The sequence below is a fragment of the Serinus canaria genome, chromosome Z (genome assembly GCF_022539315.1).
Source record: "Serinus canaria isolate serCan28SL12 chromosome Z, serCan2020, whole genome shotgun sequence".
NCBI classification, from domain to species: Eukaryota; Metazoa; Chordata; class Aves; order Passeriformes; family Fringillidae; genus Serinus; species Serinus canaria.
Window position 1 is genome coordinate 8,806,894 of NC_066343.1, and position 19,115 is coordinate 8,826,008.

General features: G+C 46.8%; 2 protein-coding genes across 4 annotated transcripts in view; both read left to right on the plus strand.

Moving 5' to 3' along the window:
* RASGRF2 (Ras protein specific guanine nucleotide releasing factor 2) overlaps nucleotides 1-6,098 on the plus strand; it is a 128,045-nt gene extending 121,947 nt beyond the window's left edge. For all 3 annotated transcript variants that reach the window (XM_050987267.1, XM_050987268.1, XM_050987269.1), the window contains exons 24-27: nucleotides 2,372-2,451; nucleotides 3,510-3,627; nucleotides 4,544-4,612; nucleotides 5,273-6,098. In XM_050987267.1, coding sequence (XP_050843224.1) covers nucleotides 2,372-2,451; nucleotides 3,510-3,627; nucleotides 4,544-4,612; nucleotides 5,273-5,365 — 360 coding nt within the window. In that variant the 3' untranslated portion in view covers nucleotides 5,366-6,098. The remainder of the gene's footprint in view (nucleotides 1-2,371; nucleotides 2,452-3,509; nucleotides 3,628-4,543; nucleotides 4,613-5,272) is intronic.
* An 8,943-nt stretch (nucleotides 6,099-15,041) lies between these two features.
* Nucleotides 15,042-19,115, plus strand: part of CKMT2 (creatine kinase, mitochondrial 2) — a 31,227-nt gene continuing 27,153 nt past the window's right edge. The window contains exon 1 of the mRNA XM_050986913.1: nucleotides 15,042-15,087. The gene's annotated coding sequence lies outside the window, so the exon portion shown is untranslated. The remainder of the gene's footprint in view (nucleotides 15,088-19,115) is intronic.

Here is a 19,115-nt window from a genome sequence, read left to right on the forward strand (position 1 = left end):
AGTGACAGCAGGCAGCTCTGATCCCATCGCCTGCCGTGCCCAGGGCTGAGACAGCAGCCCTCCTGTGAATATTGCTGCTTTTCCACCACCTGGGATCTGGGAAATGGAAAGACAGGAACTTCCACAGACACTGAAGGGTTTGAGGTGCAGCCTTGGAAGAGGCTTGGATTGATGTAAAAATAAAGTACACAGACATTAAGCAGAAAAATTACAAACTTGTGTTTCTATAGTTGTAAGTAAGAATATGCCTTCAGTGAGTGAGAAACTTTACTGGGTAAGATGGTGAAGGGTTTTATAGTGTGATAATGTAACTTTGTAGAGTAAGCTAAGAGTTTAGGTGTTATAATAGAAGCTTATGTGTGTACATGTAATTTATATATAAATTTATTATTATATATATAATTATATAATCAATTAATATATAATAACTATATATTTCAATATATTTTATTTAATATTATATATTATTATACATTATATATAATATCTAAAATAAAATATAATTATATTTATATTATATTATATATAATATAATAAAATACTTTCAAAAATAATATGTTTATAATATATGTGTGTTATAATATATAAAAAATTATAAGTATATATATAAAATTATATACCAGTTTAATAGAATTTTATCCCATTGGAAAGAAGCATCTGCAGTGCATCAGAATTAAGTAGAAGTGATAGGCTGGAAAAACAAAATAAACTCTGTCACAACTTTCCAATGGATTAGAATGTCCTGTATTGCCCTGTAATGAAGAACTTGTGCCTGCCTTGATCTATGCCTGACTTCTTACTCTAAAATCTCACAACCTTTGAGGCTGATATTTATCTGAGTAATAAATTGTTTTCAGGCCAACAGTAGCCCCATCCCTTCATTAAGGTGCTCCTAATAGTGGGACTGGCATTTTCTGTGCAGGAATTTTGCATGTAGCTTTTTTAATCTGTGTGAACAAAATGTTTTCAAGGTAATTGGAAGGTGCCAGAGACTATCTGTCCTGAATGGCTGAAATGTTCGAGTAAACTAAATTTAGGTATTTTCTGATACCATCTGGGTGGTTACAAACTATGGGTAAAGTCTGGTCATGTGCCTAAAATAGGAACTGCCTGTGCAGAAAGCCTTTAGGAAGGTCAGGACCTCTCAAATTCCTGGGTTCTTTTACCCAGAAAGAGACTGTTGATAGAAAGTCTTCTTTGTTATTCAGGAGCTCAAGTTTAGGTGCAGTGACCACCTCCTTTGAACCCTTACCTGGCTGCTGAGAATGTCAGCAAAAACTGTGAGAAGGACTGCCAGCCACAAAAACAAGACACACACATTTAAAAAAGGCCTGTTGGGATGAAGATAATCCAGTCTTTTATGTTCTGTGTTCTAAATGGTTTAGAGAAATACAGTTAAAATAAATTCTGACTGTACCACCTTTTCCTGTCAGCTTTTCCTCAGCTGCTTCACAGCTGGTGCTATGTTCTTCTATTTAAAAATCTGTTAGAAATTCTTTCAGTCCAAACTTTTATAAGTGACTTTACCTCCAAAACTTTTTATGGATAGAAATAGCTTGCTTTTTAAATTTTTCAATTGAAAAATAAGAAACCAAACCCTTAGCAGACTGATGTTGTGGCACAGTCCTCTGGTACCTATTGGGAATGCAATCTGGGTTTTTCATCAGCCTGGTATGTAGAAGAAAGTGACTCTGTCTGCCCACAGCTTTCTCTTAATTGGAAATTCAGTCTCAAATAGGACGAATCTCTCATCATTCTCTACACCAAGTCTCAACTCAGTAGCTTAAACAGACTGAAAATCAAATTTATTTCACCTAAGAAGGAATCAAGGTCTGGTGATGCCCATGACATCATCAGACCTTGGTTTGGTGATGTCATGGGCATCATGATGTCATCTGGTGATTTGTGTAAGACAGGAATATATTCTCATTTATATACTCAGCTTTTGTCTGGAACTTGAAGGCAAAATCAGCTCAGTGCAAGCTCCAAGGCAGTGACCACCCCTTGCTGTCACCAACTTCAGTAAATGCAGCTGAGGAGCCTCAGCCACATGTAGGATCTGTAATGGTCTTGTGTGCACAGCAAACTGAATTCCAGCCCATCAGTGTAATAAATCTGAGGGTTTTCCTCCACCTGCAGGGTAATATCAGCATAAATACAGGGTCTGTGTATCACTCCTAATGCTGCCCAGTCTCCATTTGCAGAAAGACAGGAGGAACTGCAGGACAGCTGAGTTCCTAATTCAGTAATGCCTCTTGTACTACTCTAGAAAATGGGGTGGGGATGGTAAGTGAATTTCACCTCCGACAGGATCTCATTCCAGTCATTTCCATGCACCAGCAATGACATCTGAAATGCATTTTCTTCCCAGACAAAAGCACTGATGGACAAGCTTCAGAAGACTGTGTCATCTGAGGGAAGATTTAAAAACCTGAGAGAAATGCTCAAAAAGTAAGCCTCCCTACAGTATACAACTGTGATACAACTGTGTTTTGTTATAAGTAGTGGATAGTTCATGTTAAAGATTAATTAGCTGTGATTAAGCTTTAAGAATTTGTATCTTTTCTTTTTTTTCTTTTTTTTTTTTTTTTTTTTTTTTTTTTTTTTTTTTTTTTGCCTAGTAACCGTTTAAATTCTAGGTTGGTTCTTTCTATTTGGCAATATGGTTTTGCTGCATGTGCTGTGATTTAATACCCCTGATGGGTAAACAGAGTAGCTCCAGAGAATTACTGAAACAAATTAAACTATTTTTCTGTGTGAACATTCCCTGTTGGGGTTTCACTTACACTGATAAACTTTTTCAATAAGTGTAAAGCCTGCTTTATAAATTGATGTTTTTATGAAAAAGAGGATTGTTCCAGTTAAGAATTTTAGTGTTTGGGTCTAAGCCTGTATCAGGTCACAGACCCATTTGTATGACAATTATGATTCTGACAAAACATTATGAGAGGAACACAGGGACAGGACAAAGGCATGGGGATGTTTTTCTTCTCCTGTGGCCTCCCAGCCTGCTGCAAAACAGCCTGCTGCTTTTGTGCAGCAGTCCTTGAATATTGTTTTCTTTAATTGATTTGCTGGATTGCATTTGACATTCTGTAATCTTGGTATCCAGAATATTCCATGTCAAGTGTTCTACAATTTCTGCAGAACTGATTTCAGCTATACAGAACCCAGGGTTTTTGTGAGCTTTGTAAATGGAAGCAGGCCTTTCAGAACTGAGTGGCATAACTACCTCAAGTGATCTCGAGAGGAGCTGAGAACTGAACAGCCAGAATAATTAATGGTCTATTTTAAAAATGCCATTAGTATTAGGTACTGGGGAGAATGCATTCAATTTATCACAGGCAGAGCAAACACAACTCAAGCAGAGCCAGAGGAGCTGTGTGTCCTGGAAAGGAAAGCAGCCCATGGATTATAACTGGGCAAAGTATAAAATGTTTGTGCAAGTTAGAGAAAATTGCATTTGCAAATGTAGCTGCAGGCAAATAAGCTGAGTTGTTGCTTTACAGCTGTAACCCACCTGCTGTTCCCTACCTTGGGATGTACCTGACTGACCTGGCATTTATTGAGGAAGGAACACCCAACTTCACTGAGGAAGGCCTTGTCAATTTCTCCAAAATGAGAATGGTAATTTTCACTTTCCTGAAAATGCTTCACCAACAAGTGTTTAATTATCGATTTCACTGTAACTCCTCCGAACTGACCTTTGGAGAAGCTGCTTTGGTGCTGGGCACTAGAGGCGGCCTGGGGAGAGCAATTACTCTACCCAGTCTTCTATCCCCACCTTCTGGCAGGCTGGGTGTTTTCACGGGCTGAATTTGTCCCCGCTTCACTTTCTCAGAAAGGACAGCGAAAGCAGCTGCCTGGAGCTCGTGGAGGAGCAAGAAAAAGCTTTTTTAAATAACCAGAATTACAGGAATGCAGTGATTCACCAGGAAGCAGTAATCACAATGTTCTTTTCAAAGTGTGCTCTGGTCTATCTGAAAAGCACTTTAAAGTTGATGTCTCTCCCAGTGCCATGTAATGCTGTTTTGTAACAGCTCCTCGGAAGGAGGCATGGAAATTTCTCCTCTAATCTCAGCTTAATGCCCATCTTAGGGCTACACTCTGCAGCAGTCACTCGAGGCCAAGAATGGGGAGGTTTCATTATGGGCAGAGTGTTGTTTCACTGAGGACTGGCTGGGGAGTAAATGTTTGGTTTGGGAAAGTAAAGTCCTGGGGAGCTGTTAGGAGATGATCTCTACCCTTCCCTTCCCTCCTTCTGACAGAGGAGGAGTTAGCAGAGGCTAGCAGAGACAAAGTCCTGTCAGGAATGTAGTGTTGTGACTGTAATTGTGACAGACAGTGATCCCTACCAGGTCTACAAGTAAATAAATATATAAGCTCCCTCTAATGAGGTTACATATTTTATATATGTAAGTAGAAGTTTTTTATTTTTATATATGTAAGTTGAATGGAATAATTTGGTACAGAATTCTCGCTTTGTGTGTCTTAGCTGAAGCAGAGCTGTGCTTGAGCTGACATCCTTGTGTTCTTTTGAAAGATCTCACATATCATCAGGGAAATCCGGCAGTTCCAGCAGACCTCCTACCGCATCGAGCACCAGCAGAAGGTGAGGCCCTGCCTGCTCCTGAAATCAGGCTGGGGCAGCAAGGACTTGTGAGGCACAGCTGCCACTGAAAGCTGGAGTTGGTGTCTTCTGCTCCCACGCATGGAGGAGAGGGCAGACAGACACATGGACGGGTCCCTGGGGTGCTGAGTCCCTCACCCCGCGGGACCTCTTTGTTTGATGCCTTCTAAAGAAGGTTTTGCTCCTTTGGAAGGTCCCTGGGGATTGCACCCAGGGTGAGAGGGGTTCAGAGGGAGGTGTGTTCCCCCAGCTCTGAGATCCTGGAGGGGGGTCAGGAGGTGCCCCAAGCACCTGCTGGGGCATCCTGCAATTCTTTGTCCCTCTGCCCTTCTCGGGGGTGATGCAGCTGTGGCCTAAGCTGGTCAGTGCCTTCAGAAAAGGTTCATCTCAGACTCCAGAAGAGCAGTGTGGGCTGAGGTAACCTGGCAAAGGATTTGCCCATTCCTAAGAGGAATTAATCCTAATTAATCCTCAGAGTGCTGCAGGTGCATCCTCATGCCAGCAGCATTCCAAGCAGCTGCTGGGTCTCTCAAGAAAGCAACAAGGTGATCTCAGGACCCAAAATGTGCTGAAAGGGAAGGAAAGCTGGGAGAGTTGTGTGGCAGTTCTATGCAGCCTTTCCATCTGTGTTTCCCCACCCAGGTCACTCACTACCTGCTGGACAAGACCCTCATCATCGACGAGGACACCCTGTACGAGCTGTCCCTGAAGATCGAGCCCCGGCTCCCCGCCTGAGCCTGCACAGCCCTGCACACAGCTCTGGGACAGGGGAACCACGCCTGCCACCACCCAACACAGCCAGAGGCACTCTGACAAGAGTGCCAGCTCTCTTTTCCAATAAGAGATACAGAGTCTCACAGCCTTTCCCTCTCAGGCAACACAAACCAGTGTTGGAGGTGAAAGGCAAAGACCCTTCCTACCCGGCTTAAGCTATTTCTGCTTTGCAAAGATCATGTTTGGCACTAGGGACCATGATTTCCTGGAAAACAGGAGACTTTCCTGTGAACAGGCACTCATTGCAGCCATCTCACGTGGCAAATCAAGGGTACAGATTTAAATGGTGGTAATAGACTCAGGTGTGTTAGGATAAAAAAGCAAAGTGAGGTGGCTGGGTTGATGGCTAACTATGTGTTCACTGAGGCAGTAATGGCTGTGGTGTTCTCATTGTGTTAATTTCATTGAAAAAGCAGGATTTTAGCACTCATCTGCTACTTTGGAGTGATATTAAGTCAGCATCTAGTAACTTCAGATCTGCAGTTGTTCGAAACACCTGCTGTACATTTAATGCTACTCGTTACAAAACATTTTTCTTCTTTAAATGTCTCGTCAGCCTTTCCTAAGGTGACTGATTGTGTCTATAAAAAGTATTTGTATATATGTTTTTCACCAGTGAGAGTATTTACAGCATGGAAGGCAAATGGACTGGTGGAATAGTTGTAAATAGTTGCCAGCTGGGAGGGTGAGGGACCCCGAGGGGTGGTGCAGGGGATGGGGAGTCGTGTTGCACACAGCTCTGGAAGAGGCACTTTATTTTCCTGCACCTCCTGCAGCTTCTCTGACAAGTCAGGCTACAGAGCACATTCTGGACACACTGTGGAGAGAAATACATGTCTGTCTGGCAGCAGGTGGTGATCAGCAGTGAGCACTTGGAGCTGCAGTGGCAGTTTTGTTTTATGTGGATTCGGTGGTTTGGAAAACGTCTTTTTTGGGGTTGTTTTTGGGGCTTTTTTTTTTGTTTTTTTTAGTTTTTTTTGTTCAGCCATTTGGTGTTGACTTAGCTGTAAAACTGAACCTGTCGGTGGCAAACATTGAATGCCAGCAAACACAAAGTATGTATTTCTATCTGAGCTGGTAATTATCACTTGCTTTTGTTTGAGAAACTGTGCTATTTGTAAATGTTTTCAGAGCCTCTGCTTTTGTGACGTACCAGGTGGACAGATGTCATTTCTACAGTAGTTGTTGTATTCTTGTATTTTCCTCATCAAGAGTGGCCTGTTGTAGCTGCATGGGAAGTGAGCTCAAATGCTGTAAAGGGCATCATAGTGTAAAACACAGGTGTTAGCACTGTTGAAAACACAAATTGGCTGGAAAAGTGTCCTTACTTTTCCAATGATACTCAGCCAGTTGAAGAAATAGGGCTATATCACCGTATACCTCCCTTAAATCCTCTCAGGGAGACAGATGTTGAAAACAGATTGTGACTTAGGCCTATTTGATCTGACATCTCTTACACAGTCCTGATGCCTCTTAACGCTGGCAATGAGAAATGGACCTGCCTGGCTTGTGGTTTTTGTCTTTATTTGCACTTTAATTACATTGCTGGCCCAGCCCAGAGCTGCACAACGAGTTCCATTTGTTCTGTCTGAGTGTGAGCGCCAGCACCTACAAATGTACCTTAGCAACTGTAAATTTCATTAAGGTCCTTCTCCACAAGGACCATCTCCTTGTAAATAACTGCATGGGGAGGTGTCACAGAGACTGGAAAATTCCTCCATTACAAAAGCAGACAGCAGCAGAGAAGGACACGCTAGGAACATTTTAAATAGTTCTGGCTGATGGTTGCTGTAGAAATGTTACTTAGAGAAGCTTTTTGTTGTTAAAAAATGTGTTTGTTTCTTTTGACTAATGATTGACAAGAAGCTGATTGCATCCCAATGCATGATATGAGGAGAAAAAAAAAAAAAAGAGCATGGTTTATGTGGACCACAAAACCAGCTGACTGTGTGCTTTCTGTACAAAAGCAGTTACCAATCAGTAGTTTCATGAAACACTTTGAAGTAATGGAGCAACAGGGAAAATGTGGTCCAAAAAGTGATTTCTTACGTTGTTTCTATTGTTTCTTTGTTGACAAAAAAAAACGTGTAACAGCTGTCAGTGTGAATGGGCATCTCTGTTGTACGCTGTGAAGTGCTGCTTTATCTGCCTGTACCCGGTTTAACCAAATCTCGATGTTCTTAGGGTTACAGGCTCCAGATGCTCGTCGTGCTCCTGTCGGCGTTCCTTGCCGTGTGCTTCTGGCGTGTCCGCGCTGCTCGCAGGGCTGTGCTGTGCTCGTGGGGCCGGAGCAGGGCACGGCGGCGGGCCTGGGCTGTCCGAGGGGCTGGGCTGCAAATCCCTGCAAATGTGCTCGTCCAGCCCCTTCGGGAAAGCACGTCCTGCTCATATGCCAAAGGTTGCCTCTTGCTCCGGTGGCCAGTTTGGGTCAGGATCGGGAGAGTCGGATGCTTGGTCTGTGTTCGTAGCAGCAGCAGCGGCAAAGCTGTTTATTAATTATTGTGGTCGCAGTAATGTTTGACTTGCTGATGGCTTCATGTCGATGTTTCTGCTTGGGGATACAATGCTTTTGTTAAAGCACAGGGAAAAGTGAGGATGCACCTCGTCACCCACAGCACTTGCCGGGGCTGCACCCCGCGAGCACAGCTGGAAACAGCTGTTCTGCAGCCCCTGGCAGCTGGGCTGTGGGCTCAGTGCTGCACCTCTGAGTGGCCCGAGTGCCTCTGCTAGAGCCCTGCTGCATGTTTGGGCTACGGCGATGGTCATTAGGCAGCAGCACCCCGCTTAGTGTGAGGCTTTGCCTGGTCCCGGCTCGGCCCGGCTCGGCCCGGCGGTGTCGCAGTGCCCAGCGCAGCGCTCGGAGGGACAGATGTCGCTCATGACACGGCCCCTCCTCGCCTCTGCTGTTCCAGGGAGCGCTGCTGCCGCTGGACTCTGTCTCCGGGCTCTCGCTGTCTTTTAGGGTCTTTTAGGTCCCTCGCAGCTTTTTGGCCGCGGGAGCATCACCGACTGGCGGAGGGAGCGGGAGGAGCCCCGCGGGCCGGGATGTCCCGGACACAGGAGGGCCGAAGCGCCTCTCCACTTGCCTTCAGAGCCCCCAGCCTGCCCGCAGCGGGCGGGGGCTGCTCCCAGCCCGGCGGGGCCGGGCGGCGATGGGGATAAAGCATTTTTCACCCGCTGCTCCGCGGTGCGCTCCGCCGGACCGCGCCCCGCATCAGTAGCAGCCCAGCCGGGAGCGCGGTCACGGGGACCTGGGCAGCAGCACAGACACGGCCCCTCCAGCGACCGAGAGCGCTCGTCACACGCTGACACAGGGTTAGAGTTGCCTTCACCCCCAGCCTTCACCCCCAGCCCTCTGCCCCCCGACCCAGCAGCTGTTGTTAGTGACCGAGCCCCCGAGTGCTCATCGTGTAGGTGAAACCCTGTGGAGTTCACAGTGGCAGTGTGTGTTCGTCCTGTCCCTTTCCTCCGGCTCGTCCTGTGACACACGGACACGTAGCTTCGCGGTGAGAGGTGACAAATGGCACCGATCACCCTGATTTCGGAGTAAGGAGGAGGTCCCCGTCCTCTTTCTGCTTTCCTAGTTTTTAATACTGATTATTGTTCTGTAGGAGAAAAAAGAACCTAATTATTTTAATTATTTATTAACTTAAACCGTGTTGATTTTGATTTCAGAACATGTTAATTATCCCAAATTTTCCTTCATGTGTATTATTTATTTTAAGGGTTTTACAAAGACATTGTTTTGTTTGTATCGACATTCAGTCTTTCATCCTTTCACTCTTAGCAACCACACTAAACCCTGATGATTTAAAACTCTCACCCATTGTGGCATTTTTACCCACTCATAATTTCACTCACCAAGGGCAAAACCCTTCAGACCTCATTCTGATAATACCTTAGGCTTCACCGAGAGCTTTTCATAAGTCTTTGGGGATCTGGCTCTCAGCTATTTGCCTGTTACAGTTTTTGCCTCCAAAGGTCAAATGTCTCTGTCTAGGATGCTTCATGTCCAAAATGCTGCTCAGTGATGGTTGTTCTGTTGTACCTGAGGTAGTCTCTGAAGTTCTGTAACCTAGGGCAGTAAATGTGTGTTTATTTGACAGATGTACCTGTATGGAACGTGTTGCTTAGTGCACAATCCAGATGTTTTTGCATGTATTGCAACTTCTCTTCTGACCCGAGGTTATTGCTCTGTATTGTTAGTAAGGCATACCAGGCAAGCTGTTGTGCCTGTGTGCTAATAAACATCCTTTCCTTTCCCGAGTTTCAAGGGTCCTCTCTGGAATTTATTATTTTACCCCTCGTCGTGAAAAATCCAATCATCTACTCCTCTGAATTACCGAGTCCCTTAGAAAAACAAGTCATTAAAGGGGGAAAAATCAGGTGAAAATTTTGGGCCTGTAATGGGAAAGAATGGTTTGAATTTCTGTGTTTTACTCTTCTTCACTCACAGTGCCTTGCAGCTGCCATGGGCATCACTGGTGATAACTCACTTTGGGTTTGGACATGTGTCTACACATCCCTTGCCTTCTCTGGGCTGGTGTCCTGCCCTGGGTTTAAAAGAACAGTAAAAGCACATTTTATACACAGAAAAGGCAGAAAACACAGTGGTTTATAAGCAGGTCCTGTCCCTCCCCTTGTGATAGGAAACCAAGTCACATGGAGATAAAATGAGTTGCAAATGGAAGAAAATACTTGACAGAGGTTGGGAGTTCAAGACCAGGTCTCCAGCTGGTGTTACATGTTTTATTCACTGGTTACAGCTCTTCTGTGCTGAACTCAGTAATTTCATGAAAACAGAAAGATTCCTCTTAAACTAGTTTAAAGAATTAACATGTTAAATAAGTAAACAGCAATGGCATAGCAGGTCTGTGTAAGAAGGAGAGACAGCAAGTGACATAATAAAATCAGCTTCTATTCAGTACTTTGTGACCTTGTGGCCACATCTTTTCCATTCTGCTTACATTTTCAGTGTTTCACATAAAAACTGAAATTAACTGAGAGAGCAACTTACCCTTGAAGCTGTCAGCTACTGTCAATTGAAGAAAATAAATTATAATGCTTCCCAAGCAGACTTGTTTATAAGTGCTGCGGGATAATACAATTTCAAGTTGTTTTCCCAACAGTTTAAACCATACATTTTATTTATGCCAAGCAGTTGGCTGATTTACATATTTATTTCAAGGCCATCATTGTAGGATCCCAGACTGGTTTGGGTGGGAAGGGACCTAAAATCCCATCCAGTGCCATCCCCTGCCATGGCAGGGACACCTTCCACTGCCCCAGTGTGCAGCCTGGCCTTGGGCACTGCCAGGGATCCAGGGGCAGCCCCAGCTGCTCTGGGCACCTGTGCCAGGGAACAGTTCCTAATTCCCAACATCCCATCCAGCCCTCCCCTCTGGCTCTGGGAAGCCATCCTGGAATCTCCAAATAAATCAGAGAGAACCCATCCCTCTTTATTGCTGACCACAAAGGAAGCAGGGGAAGCTGGTGGTTAGAGGCTGTTCAAAATCCTCAGCTCTGTGAAGAAATTAGTCTTGACTGATCGGGCACAGGTAACAAACAGGAATTTAAAGACTGAATTATGCCTTGAAAGCTACACCCCAGTATTCCAGCCCTACTCCTGTGTAGCCTGAAGAGAAGGAAAATTAGAGGAGATCATATTTTTGCTTGAAATTTCCAGTTTCAAAGAGGACTGAAGCAGTGACTGGTGCCTGTCCCAGCTCGTGGCTGCTGGACACAGCTCTGTCCAGGGGGGTTGGCAGAGGCAGGGGCTGCAGAATCACTTCAAGTTTGTTTTCTCAGAGGTGGCACCTCCACTGTGGGACACTCTGGGTCGGGTGGATGGGCCAGGAACACTGACAGAATTGTTGCTAAAAACTTATCTTCTCTCACCCTACCTCCCTGGAAGTTTCTAACGTTGGGGGCAATATGTACAAATCACACTGAGATCCTTCACATGTTTCATGCAGAGCAAACCCAGAACTTTTCCAGACAGAGAAGACACAAAGTCTTATCAGCACCTCATATTCCATTTGAAATAGTTATATCGTGTTAATTCCATTTTGTTTGCTGTGAAAAATTCACATCCAATGGGAAAACCATCTGGGAAAAGAGCAGTTTTTCCCTTTTCTAACCAATCCTCCCTGGGTTTCCATGACAAAGAAATGCTGGAGCACCATGGTGGAAAGAGAGGAGGTGTCCAGAGTTCAAGACCTTGTCAGCTGTGGTTTTCTGGTCATTACTACTTTGAACCCCCTGACAATCACCATCTCAGAACTGATTCACTTGTGTCTGCAATGCAGCTGGGGGAAAAAAAAAAAAAGAGAAAAAAAAAAAGGAGGAGGAAAAAAAGACCACTTTTTGGATTTTGGAGATTCCTGTTTTTCCAAAGGGTCATTTCCATGTGTAGGAAAACCTTTTCTCCTCCCTTCAGCCAGAAAACACACTGCTAATTATAGACAGCCTTTCCTCTAGTGGATGTCCTGTGCAGGGCAACTTTAAAAAGTTAAAAATAGCCAGGGTTATTTTTAAAACCCTGGTTGGGCCTTGTTGAGCTCTTTATTTAGTGGAGATGCATTATCACCTTGGGAGCCTTTCTCTGGAGGAGTCCCAAGTGTAGGATGACTGCCCTGTGCCTGCTCGTCCTCCTGGCCAGTGTGTGCCCATGACTGACACCAAGTGCTGCCTTTTCTCCCTGTGGGATGCAGGGCTTGGATCTCCCCAAAAAGGGATTCTTCCCAGGCTGAGCCCCCAGTGGCTGCGCAGTGTAAGGGGATCTTGAGCATCCACAGTCACGAGGAATTCTCAGGGAGAGGTCAGGGTAACCCTGGCCATCAGCTGTGCTTGCTCTGCTCCTCTGCCTTTTTCTGAATCCCAGGAATTACAGAGCCGTGGTGCTGGGAAAACAGGAATTGCCATTACACTGAGGGACAATCCAGCCTCCAGAACAGAAGGACGTTGTGTCCAGTGGCTTTTGGCTGCTCTAATTTAGCAGAGCTCTGACTTTGGCAGCAGGAGAGACACTGATCCGTGTCCTTACAAAGCTCAGGACACACACAGCCCCCTCCAACCCTGATTCCACACACAGGATTTGTGAGAACAGCTCAGCTCATCACTTCTGTCCTGACTCCTTTCACTGCTAACAAACTGTGCCCTGCACACAGAAACTTGACCTCAAATAAATTTTCTTCCAGATAATTGTGGCAACCAGAAAGGCCCTTCCATGAAACACAGTGACCTTTGCCTGGCCTTTGCAGGTAACTCCCCTGTCCAGCAGCTCCCACAGCAAACTCCAGGGGCTGTGCAAGGGCAGATGGATTGGTATGAACAGCAACTGAATTAACACCCAGCTGCTGCTGCCTCCCCAGCATCAGCAATGAAACCACAGCAGCACCTCAGTTCTGAGGTAATTATATTAGAGATGAGGATAGGGGGTTATTTATGCATGATCCTTGGCTTCCCAGCTGTTTCAGCAGCTGAGTTTCTCACAGAATAGACCACAGACCAGTAGAAAAGCCAAATTATTTTTAAGTATTAATGAAATATTCCTCAGAAATCATTAGGGAACTTGCCAACAATGTTTTTCCTGGTGTTTGTGCTGTAAATTCACAGTGTGGGGTTTGTTTGCATCTCCTGCTCTCCCAGGCTCTCAGCTGGCAAACAGCTTGAACCTCTGCATAATCCAGCCAGGCACTTCGTGCCATCCCCTGCTCTCAGGGGAAGTCCTGGTCTGCTCAAGGCCCTCATGGAAAAAGGTGAAAAATGAAAAAGCAGGTGCGTGTCTCCATCATAAGCCATGGGGTTTCCTGGGTCCCTATTTCCTTCCTCATGTTACCTCAAGAGAACCACAGCTGGTTTTTTCCTCTATCAGCCCCAGGAGCTCACTGTGGGGTTGATGAAAACCTGGTGTGCCTGACAGGCTGTTTCCAGATGCATTGATCTGGAATGGCTCTTTGGGTTTTAATTATTGAGGGTGTGCATGGCTCCCATTAGCCCAAACCAGGCACGACATTTTGGGAGAGAGATGTCTGTGTTTGGCAAAGTTTCAAAATTCTGAAATGCAGGTCTAGGAAAATCCTGTGTGAAACTGAAAGAATATTACACGTACAAAGGGATAATGTGGGTTTTTTTTAAAGCTGAAGAGTGCTGGCCTCTGTGCTCCTCTGTCAGCCTTGACACATGCTCAGCTCTGGTGGGGGCAGAGCCAGGTGAAAGAAACTGATTATTCTTTCATGGTTTCCAAACCATTGTGTGTTATTTCCCAGTGTAATTCACTGCTTCAAAGCTATAGAGATGCAGCAATTCTAAATGCAATATAGTAATATAATAACAGTAATTCTACATGAGAGGCTTCAGAGGCCACTTCATGTTTCTGGGCCCCTCTGCCTTACACGCAGTCAGGAATTAATGCCATGAATTAAAAAGTAAAGGGGAGGAAAAACAACCCCAAACTCCCTGCTGTGATCTCAGCTCAGCTCCCTGCCCGGAGCCATTCCCACTGGGATGGGGGTGAGGAATTCTGGCTCTGCCCTGCCCTGGTGTCCCTCCGGACAGGACAGGGCAGTGCCACAGTTTTGGGCAGGACTGACCTTTCCCTTTCCCTTCTGGCTGCTCCTGACTGGGTCCCTGGGTCCCTGCCCGTGTCTGTCTGTCTGTCCATCCCTGCCCATGTCCACTGTGTCCATCCCTGCCCGTGTCCATCTGTCTGTCCAGCCCTGCCTGTGTCTGTCTGTCTTTCCACCCCTGCCCATGTCCATCTGTCTGTCCGCTCCGTGCACTGAGAGGCATTTGGGGGATGATGTTTGTGGAAGACACCAAAATCGCTTGTTTTTAAAATTTTAAAAGTTTATTAGTAATAAATTGGTTTTAAAAATAGCAATATAATTAGAGCAATAATAACTTGGACAATTAGGATTAGGACAATATGAGACAATAAAAACAAAGAGTTACGGATGTCTGGGTACCTCTTTCTGGGTAAAATAAGCCCAAAAAGGCCCCACATTAACAGAGGATTAACCCTTAAAAGCAACAGCCTGGTGCATGTTCATACACCTCATCCATGGTGCATCAATTCCATTCCCACACAGGATTCTGGCTGGGCAGGGTCAGCTCCTTCCTCTGAATCCTGACAGTGCCTTCAGGGCTGAGCGAGGCAGGAAGAACAGGAAGAAGTTCATTTCTCCTGATAATGGAGCAATAAATTCTCTTTATCTGGAAGATCCAGGTGTCCTGTGGCTGCTGTCTCACTGTGAGCCCTTTCTTTAAGAAAAAAAGTATCCTACATAGCATAGTTTCTATTTTAGCCTTGTGTTATAGCCTAAAACTATATTTAACACACTACTAAAGAGAATTAACACAGCATCCCTTTCTAACACAACACATGTAATATTCACTGTAATATTTGTGAAAAGCCAATCACAGAATACACATTTTTCACAATGTTGCTGTCACCCCCTGCTGCCACATCCTGCTGACGCCCTCAAGGGCACCCTTGCCTGAGCAAATGCCACTCACGTAACCCAGATGGGCAGGATTGGCCCCTGCAGCAATTATTTTGGTTTCCCTCACCTCCTCCTGCCCATCTCAAATTTCCTGGGCTCCTGTTTGTGCCCAGCCTCCGGCTCCCTTCACACTCTGGGCTCGCTGCAGGCAGCAGGACGTCCCTACCTCCACTCAAGGTCAGTGACACTGCACATATATTGCTTTTCTAGCCTCCAGCTGTAGCATTGCCAGGGCAAGGGGTTGTTAAAAACTGATTCAAAGCACCACAGGATGGTGGTGTTGATTTGGTTGCAATTTGTTGATTTGTGCAAGTACTTTGGTGCAGGGAAGTGTGTGCCAGCCCCCACTACGCAGCTGCTTCAAATAATCTAATCACAGAATGATTAAGGTTTGGAAAAGACCTCTAGGATCATAAAGTCCAGGCATTTTTGCTGACCCCTAAGTAACAACTTTGGCTAGAGAAAGAAAAGTGCCTTTGCAGATGTGTGACAAGTTCAGAGAAAATGTCTCTAATTACATGAGTTTTTTTGTGGTTTTGGTTGTAGCTCTCTGCCCTGCGAAGATGAGAGGTTTGTGCTGCAAAATGGCACCAGCTTGGCTCAGAGGGGTGAGCGGTGCCTGCACCTTGGCTGGGCTTTGGCAGGAGAATTTGGGGCACCTGGGTCTCACCTGGTCGGCTCTGACCAGCCAGACCCTCAGCTGACAGGAACCAGAAATCCTGGTGGTACCAAGGGGTTCTGGTCTGCTCTGTGAAGAGTTACCCTGCCTCCTCTACCCACACGAGCCCGGGCACAGGTTCACAGTTTGGAATTTTATCCTTTTTCTTCTTTTTCTCCCCCTCCAAATCAGTAAGTGTTTGTAACCCTTGGCTGTGCCCCTGGCACTGCGAGGAGGAAGGCACTGAGATGGGGTTGGTATTTTTGGGGGAGAGGCTCCACGCTGTGAGCAAGGCTCTGTCAGAACCACGCCTGCCCTTGGTGCTGGGTCTGCACTCCAGGGACTGAGCCTCAAAGCCCAGAGGAGCCAAAAGGTTTTGAGTGATGCCGAGGGTGAGCGGGGAGAAACTGCCAAAAAACACCAAAATTGCTCTGTGGGCCTGGCTGCCTCAGTGTGTGCAGCATTCTGTGAGCAGCAGGGTGGTGCAGCAAACCAGGAGAGATGCAAACTGATTTCTGGGAGGCTAAAAATGGCTCTGAGGCCAGCAGTGACTCATGGCAGTCACTGCAGAGGTTCCTGAGGCTCCAGAACCTTCCATGCACGGGCGGGGAAAACTTTCCACTGCCCTCTGTGGGCTTCAGCTGGAGCTGAGGATGGCTGAGAGGAATTCCTCCGGGAATGGAGAAGGCCAGGTCCCTGTCCCTGCGCCAGGTGAGCGCCCAGCTCAGCCCAGGGATGGCCGGGATGCGGAGCTCTGGGGGCTGAGAGGGGCACACGCAGCCCCCCAGCAGCAGAGCCCGAGTGAACTTGAGCTGGGACTCTGCCATTCCTCCCAAATGTCACTCAGGATCACATGGGGTGGCAATTAATACCAGCCATGACACGGCTCAAGTATTTAATCTACCTCTATTTCTAGAAATGTCACTGTAACCCTGGCACTTTCCTTCCCCCCGGGCAAGTGTGAAATATTGGATAACCAATACCTGTCTGGTAGCACCCAGGGGGGAGGTGGAGCAGGAAACTTCCTCTCCAAGAGAAGGTCAAGAAAGTGAGGAATTAACAGGATAAATGCTTTTTAGTGTTATTTTAAAAAATATATCAGAATGGGCTGTGAGGGTGTGTGTCGCTACCAAACACGAAAGAACCAGACGCACACCTTGCTCCAAGGTGAAGAGCAAAAGAGAGCATTTATTTCCTGACCCCAAACATTTATAGTTTTCCAAAAGTGACAGTGGATTGGAGGGTGACAGTGCCACCTCTCCAATGCCACTGGACAAGCTACCGGTCCATCAAGTTTCTCCTGATCCACAAAGGAATGCAAAACAACGTGTTATCTACAGAAAGTGTGTGAGAAAGTTCTCCACAGGGAGGTAAACTTCAGAAGGCTTAGAAAATATTAGAAAATCAGGGCGACAAGTGTGAGGCTCCTGGGGTTCCAGCTGTGGTCACCAAGAGCCCCTGCACCTGCAGTGACACCTGCAAACCTTTGGCTGCTCTTCAGCCAGCACCAGCCTGGCTGCAGGGACTGCTTCTGAACCTCTGCCTCCACCTGCATGGCACAGGTAGGGGAATGCACCCCCAGGTGCCCTGCTGGCAGCACAGCAGTGTGCTTTGGGTGCTGGCAGGGAGCTGGGCAGAGGGACAGGGGCTGTGACCTCCAGGACTGTGACCTTTCCAACACGTGCTGCCCGCTGGCCACGGCACCTGGGAATTCTGCCCTGGGAAAGGCCAGGCTGGCTTGGCCCTGCTCTGCTCCCCCCCCCCCCGGTGGCACCGTGAGGATGAGGAGGGTGGAAGGAGGAGCCCTCGGTCTGCAGAGCCTGGAGCTGTCGCACCTGACCTGGAGGATTCATGTGGGATGACCCAGAACTGCTCACTGTGGAGGGAACCTGGGGCTGGGAGGTTGTTCCTGGGACAGCTCCTGTGTGCCCTGCCCTGTGCAGCAGCACCTCTGCCTTCTCTGAGAGGTGGCACAGGTGACCTTGGGGGTGACACTCTGCAGGACTCTGTGCCACAGGCCAGCCCCAGGGCAGCCAGCTGTGCTCCATCCCCTGCCTGGGGGCACAGAGGCATTCCCAGCAGGAGTCTTGGGGCAGAGCTGACTGAGATAAAAGGGAGAATGCACAAGGCAAACCTGCAAACATTTTGTCAGGCTTACACAAAAACAGGAAACAGCCTTGAGGAATGAGAGGAAAACCCGACTCCAGCCCTGCCTGCAGAGGTGGACTCACCTGTAGGAAACACACCTGGTGCAGAAAATGGGCTGGGACACAAAACCTCCATCCCCTGCTGGGAGAGGGGCAGCTGTCCCACCTGCACAGGACAGGAGCACAGAGGGGCTGCAGGGGACAGCAGAGCAGCTCAGCCCTGGCTCACACCTCTGAGCATCTCTCACACCAGGCCAAAATATCTGCAAAATCTGAAATATTGCTCATCAAGGGGCTGCCTCTGGGTGTGCTCACCCCATTCTGGAGACAGGGTTCTATGGCTGCTGAGCATTACCTGAGTGATTTACACGGCTGAGGCCTCGTGCCAGGAACCCTGAGAGTCTCGTTAAAAATCTAAAAAATGAAATTGCTACGGGTTACACCCAAAAAAGGTGTTGTGTCTAATCACACAGAAATCAGATCTTTCTTGGACTAATTATACAAAAATAATCAGTGCAGGTTTAGATCTAACTAGTCCTTGTCTAAAATAAAGCCCAAATTCTCATGGAGCTTGTAGTGGAGTGAAAGAACTGGAAAATTATGGAAGGTTGGTGCCTTTAACAAACCACTTACCACAGATAAAATCTTAAGTAGAAAGCAACAAATCATTATCAAGAGCCCTGTAAGAAATTTTTGTCAGTGCCTTCAGAATCCTCCTGCAGAGAAGAAAACTCCTTTGCTTGTGAGGAGGCATTCCAGTTGAAAGAGGAAAGGAAAGCAATGGTAAAAAAACCCTGGTGGGACTGAGAGGGGTGCAGCCTGCCCCATCACAGGCCACTGATTCCAACTGAACAGATATGCAGGCCAGCAGCTGGAGGTCTTTGGGGTTTTTAACCCCAAAAAACCCAAAGGCTGATTAATCCTCGGAATGTATTTCCCTTTTCCAGACCATCCTGCCTCTAAATGGCTTTGAGCACAGCCCAGATGCCTCCCTAAGGGAGGTGTTCTCCTTCCAGCACACCTGGTCAGCTCAGGCAAACACTCAATTCCTTCCCAAGGGCTGAAACTGACACTCTCAAAAATTCTTCTGATTGTGAAGCATTGCCCTTTCCCCTTCCCATGTTTTTGTGAGTGACTATGGCAGCACCACAGACACCCACAGAAACATGGATTTTCCATCAGGAGCACAGGGAAGACACTCAGCAAAGTCCTGCCAGAGGAAAACCTGCAGTTTCAGCTTTTGGGCTGTGCAGTGCTCAGAGCACCCTGGTGGGAGTGAAATCCTTGCATGGAGACCTAGAGGTGGTCTGTGGTGAAACCTGAATGGCAGCACAGCAGGTCTGTGCAGAGCTCCCAGGGAGAGCAGAGCCCTTCAGTCAGAGCTGGTGGTGGTGCAGACC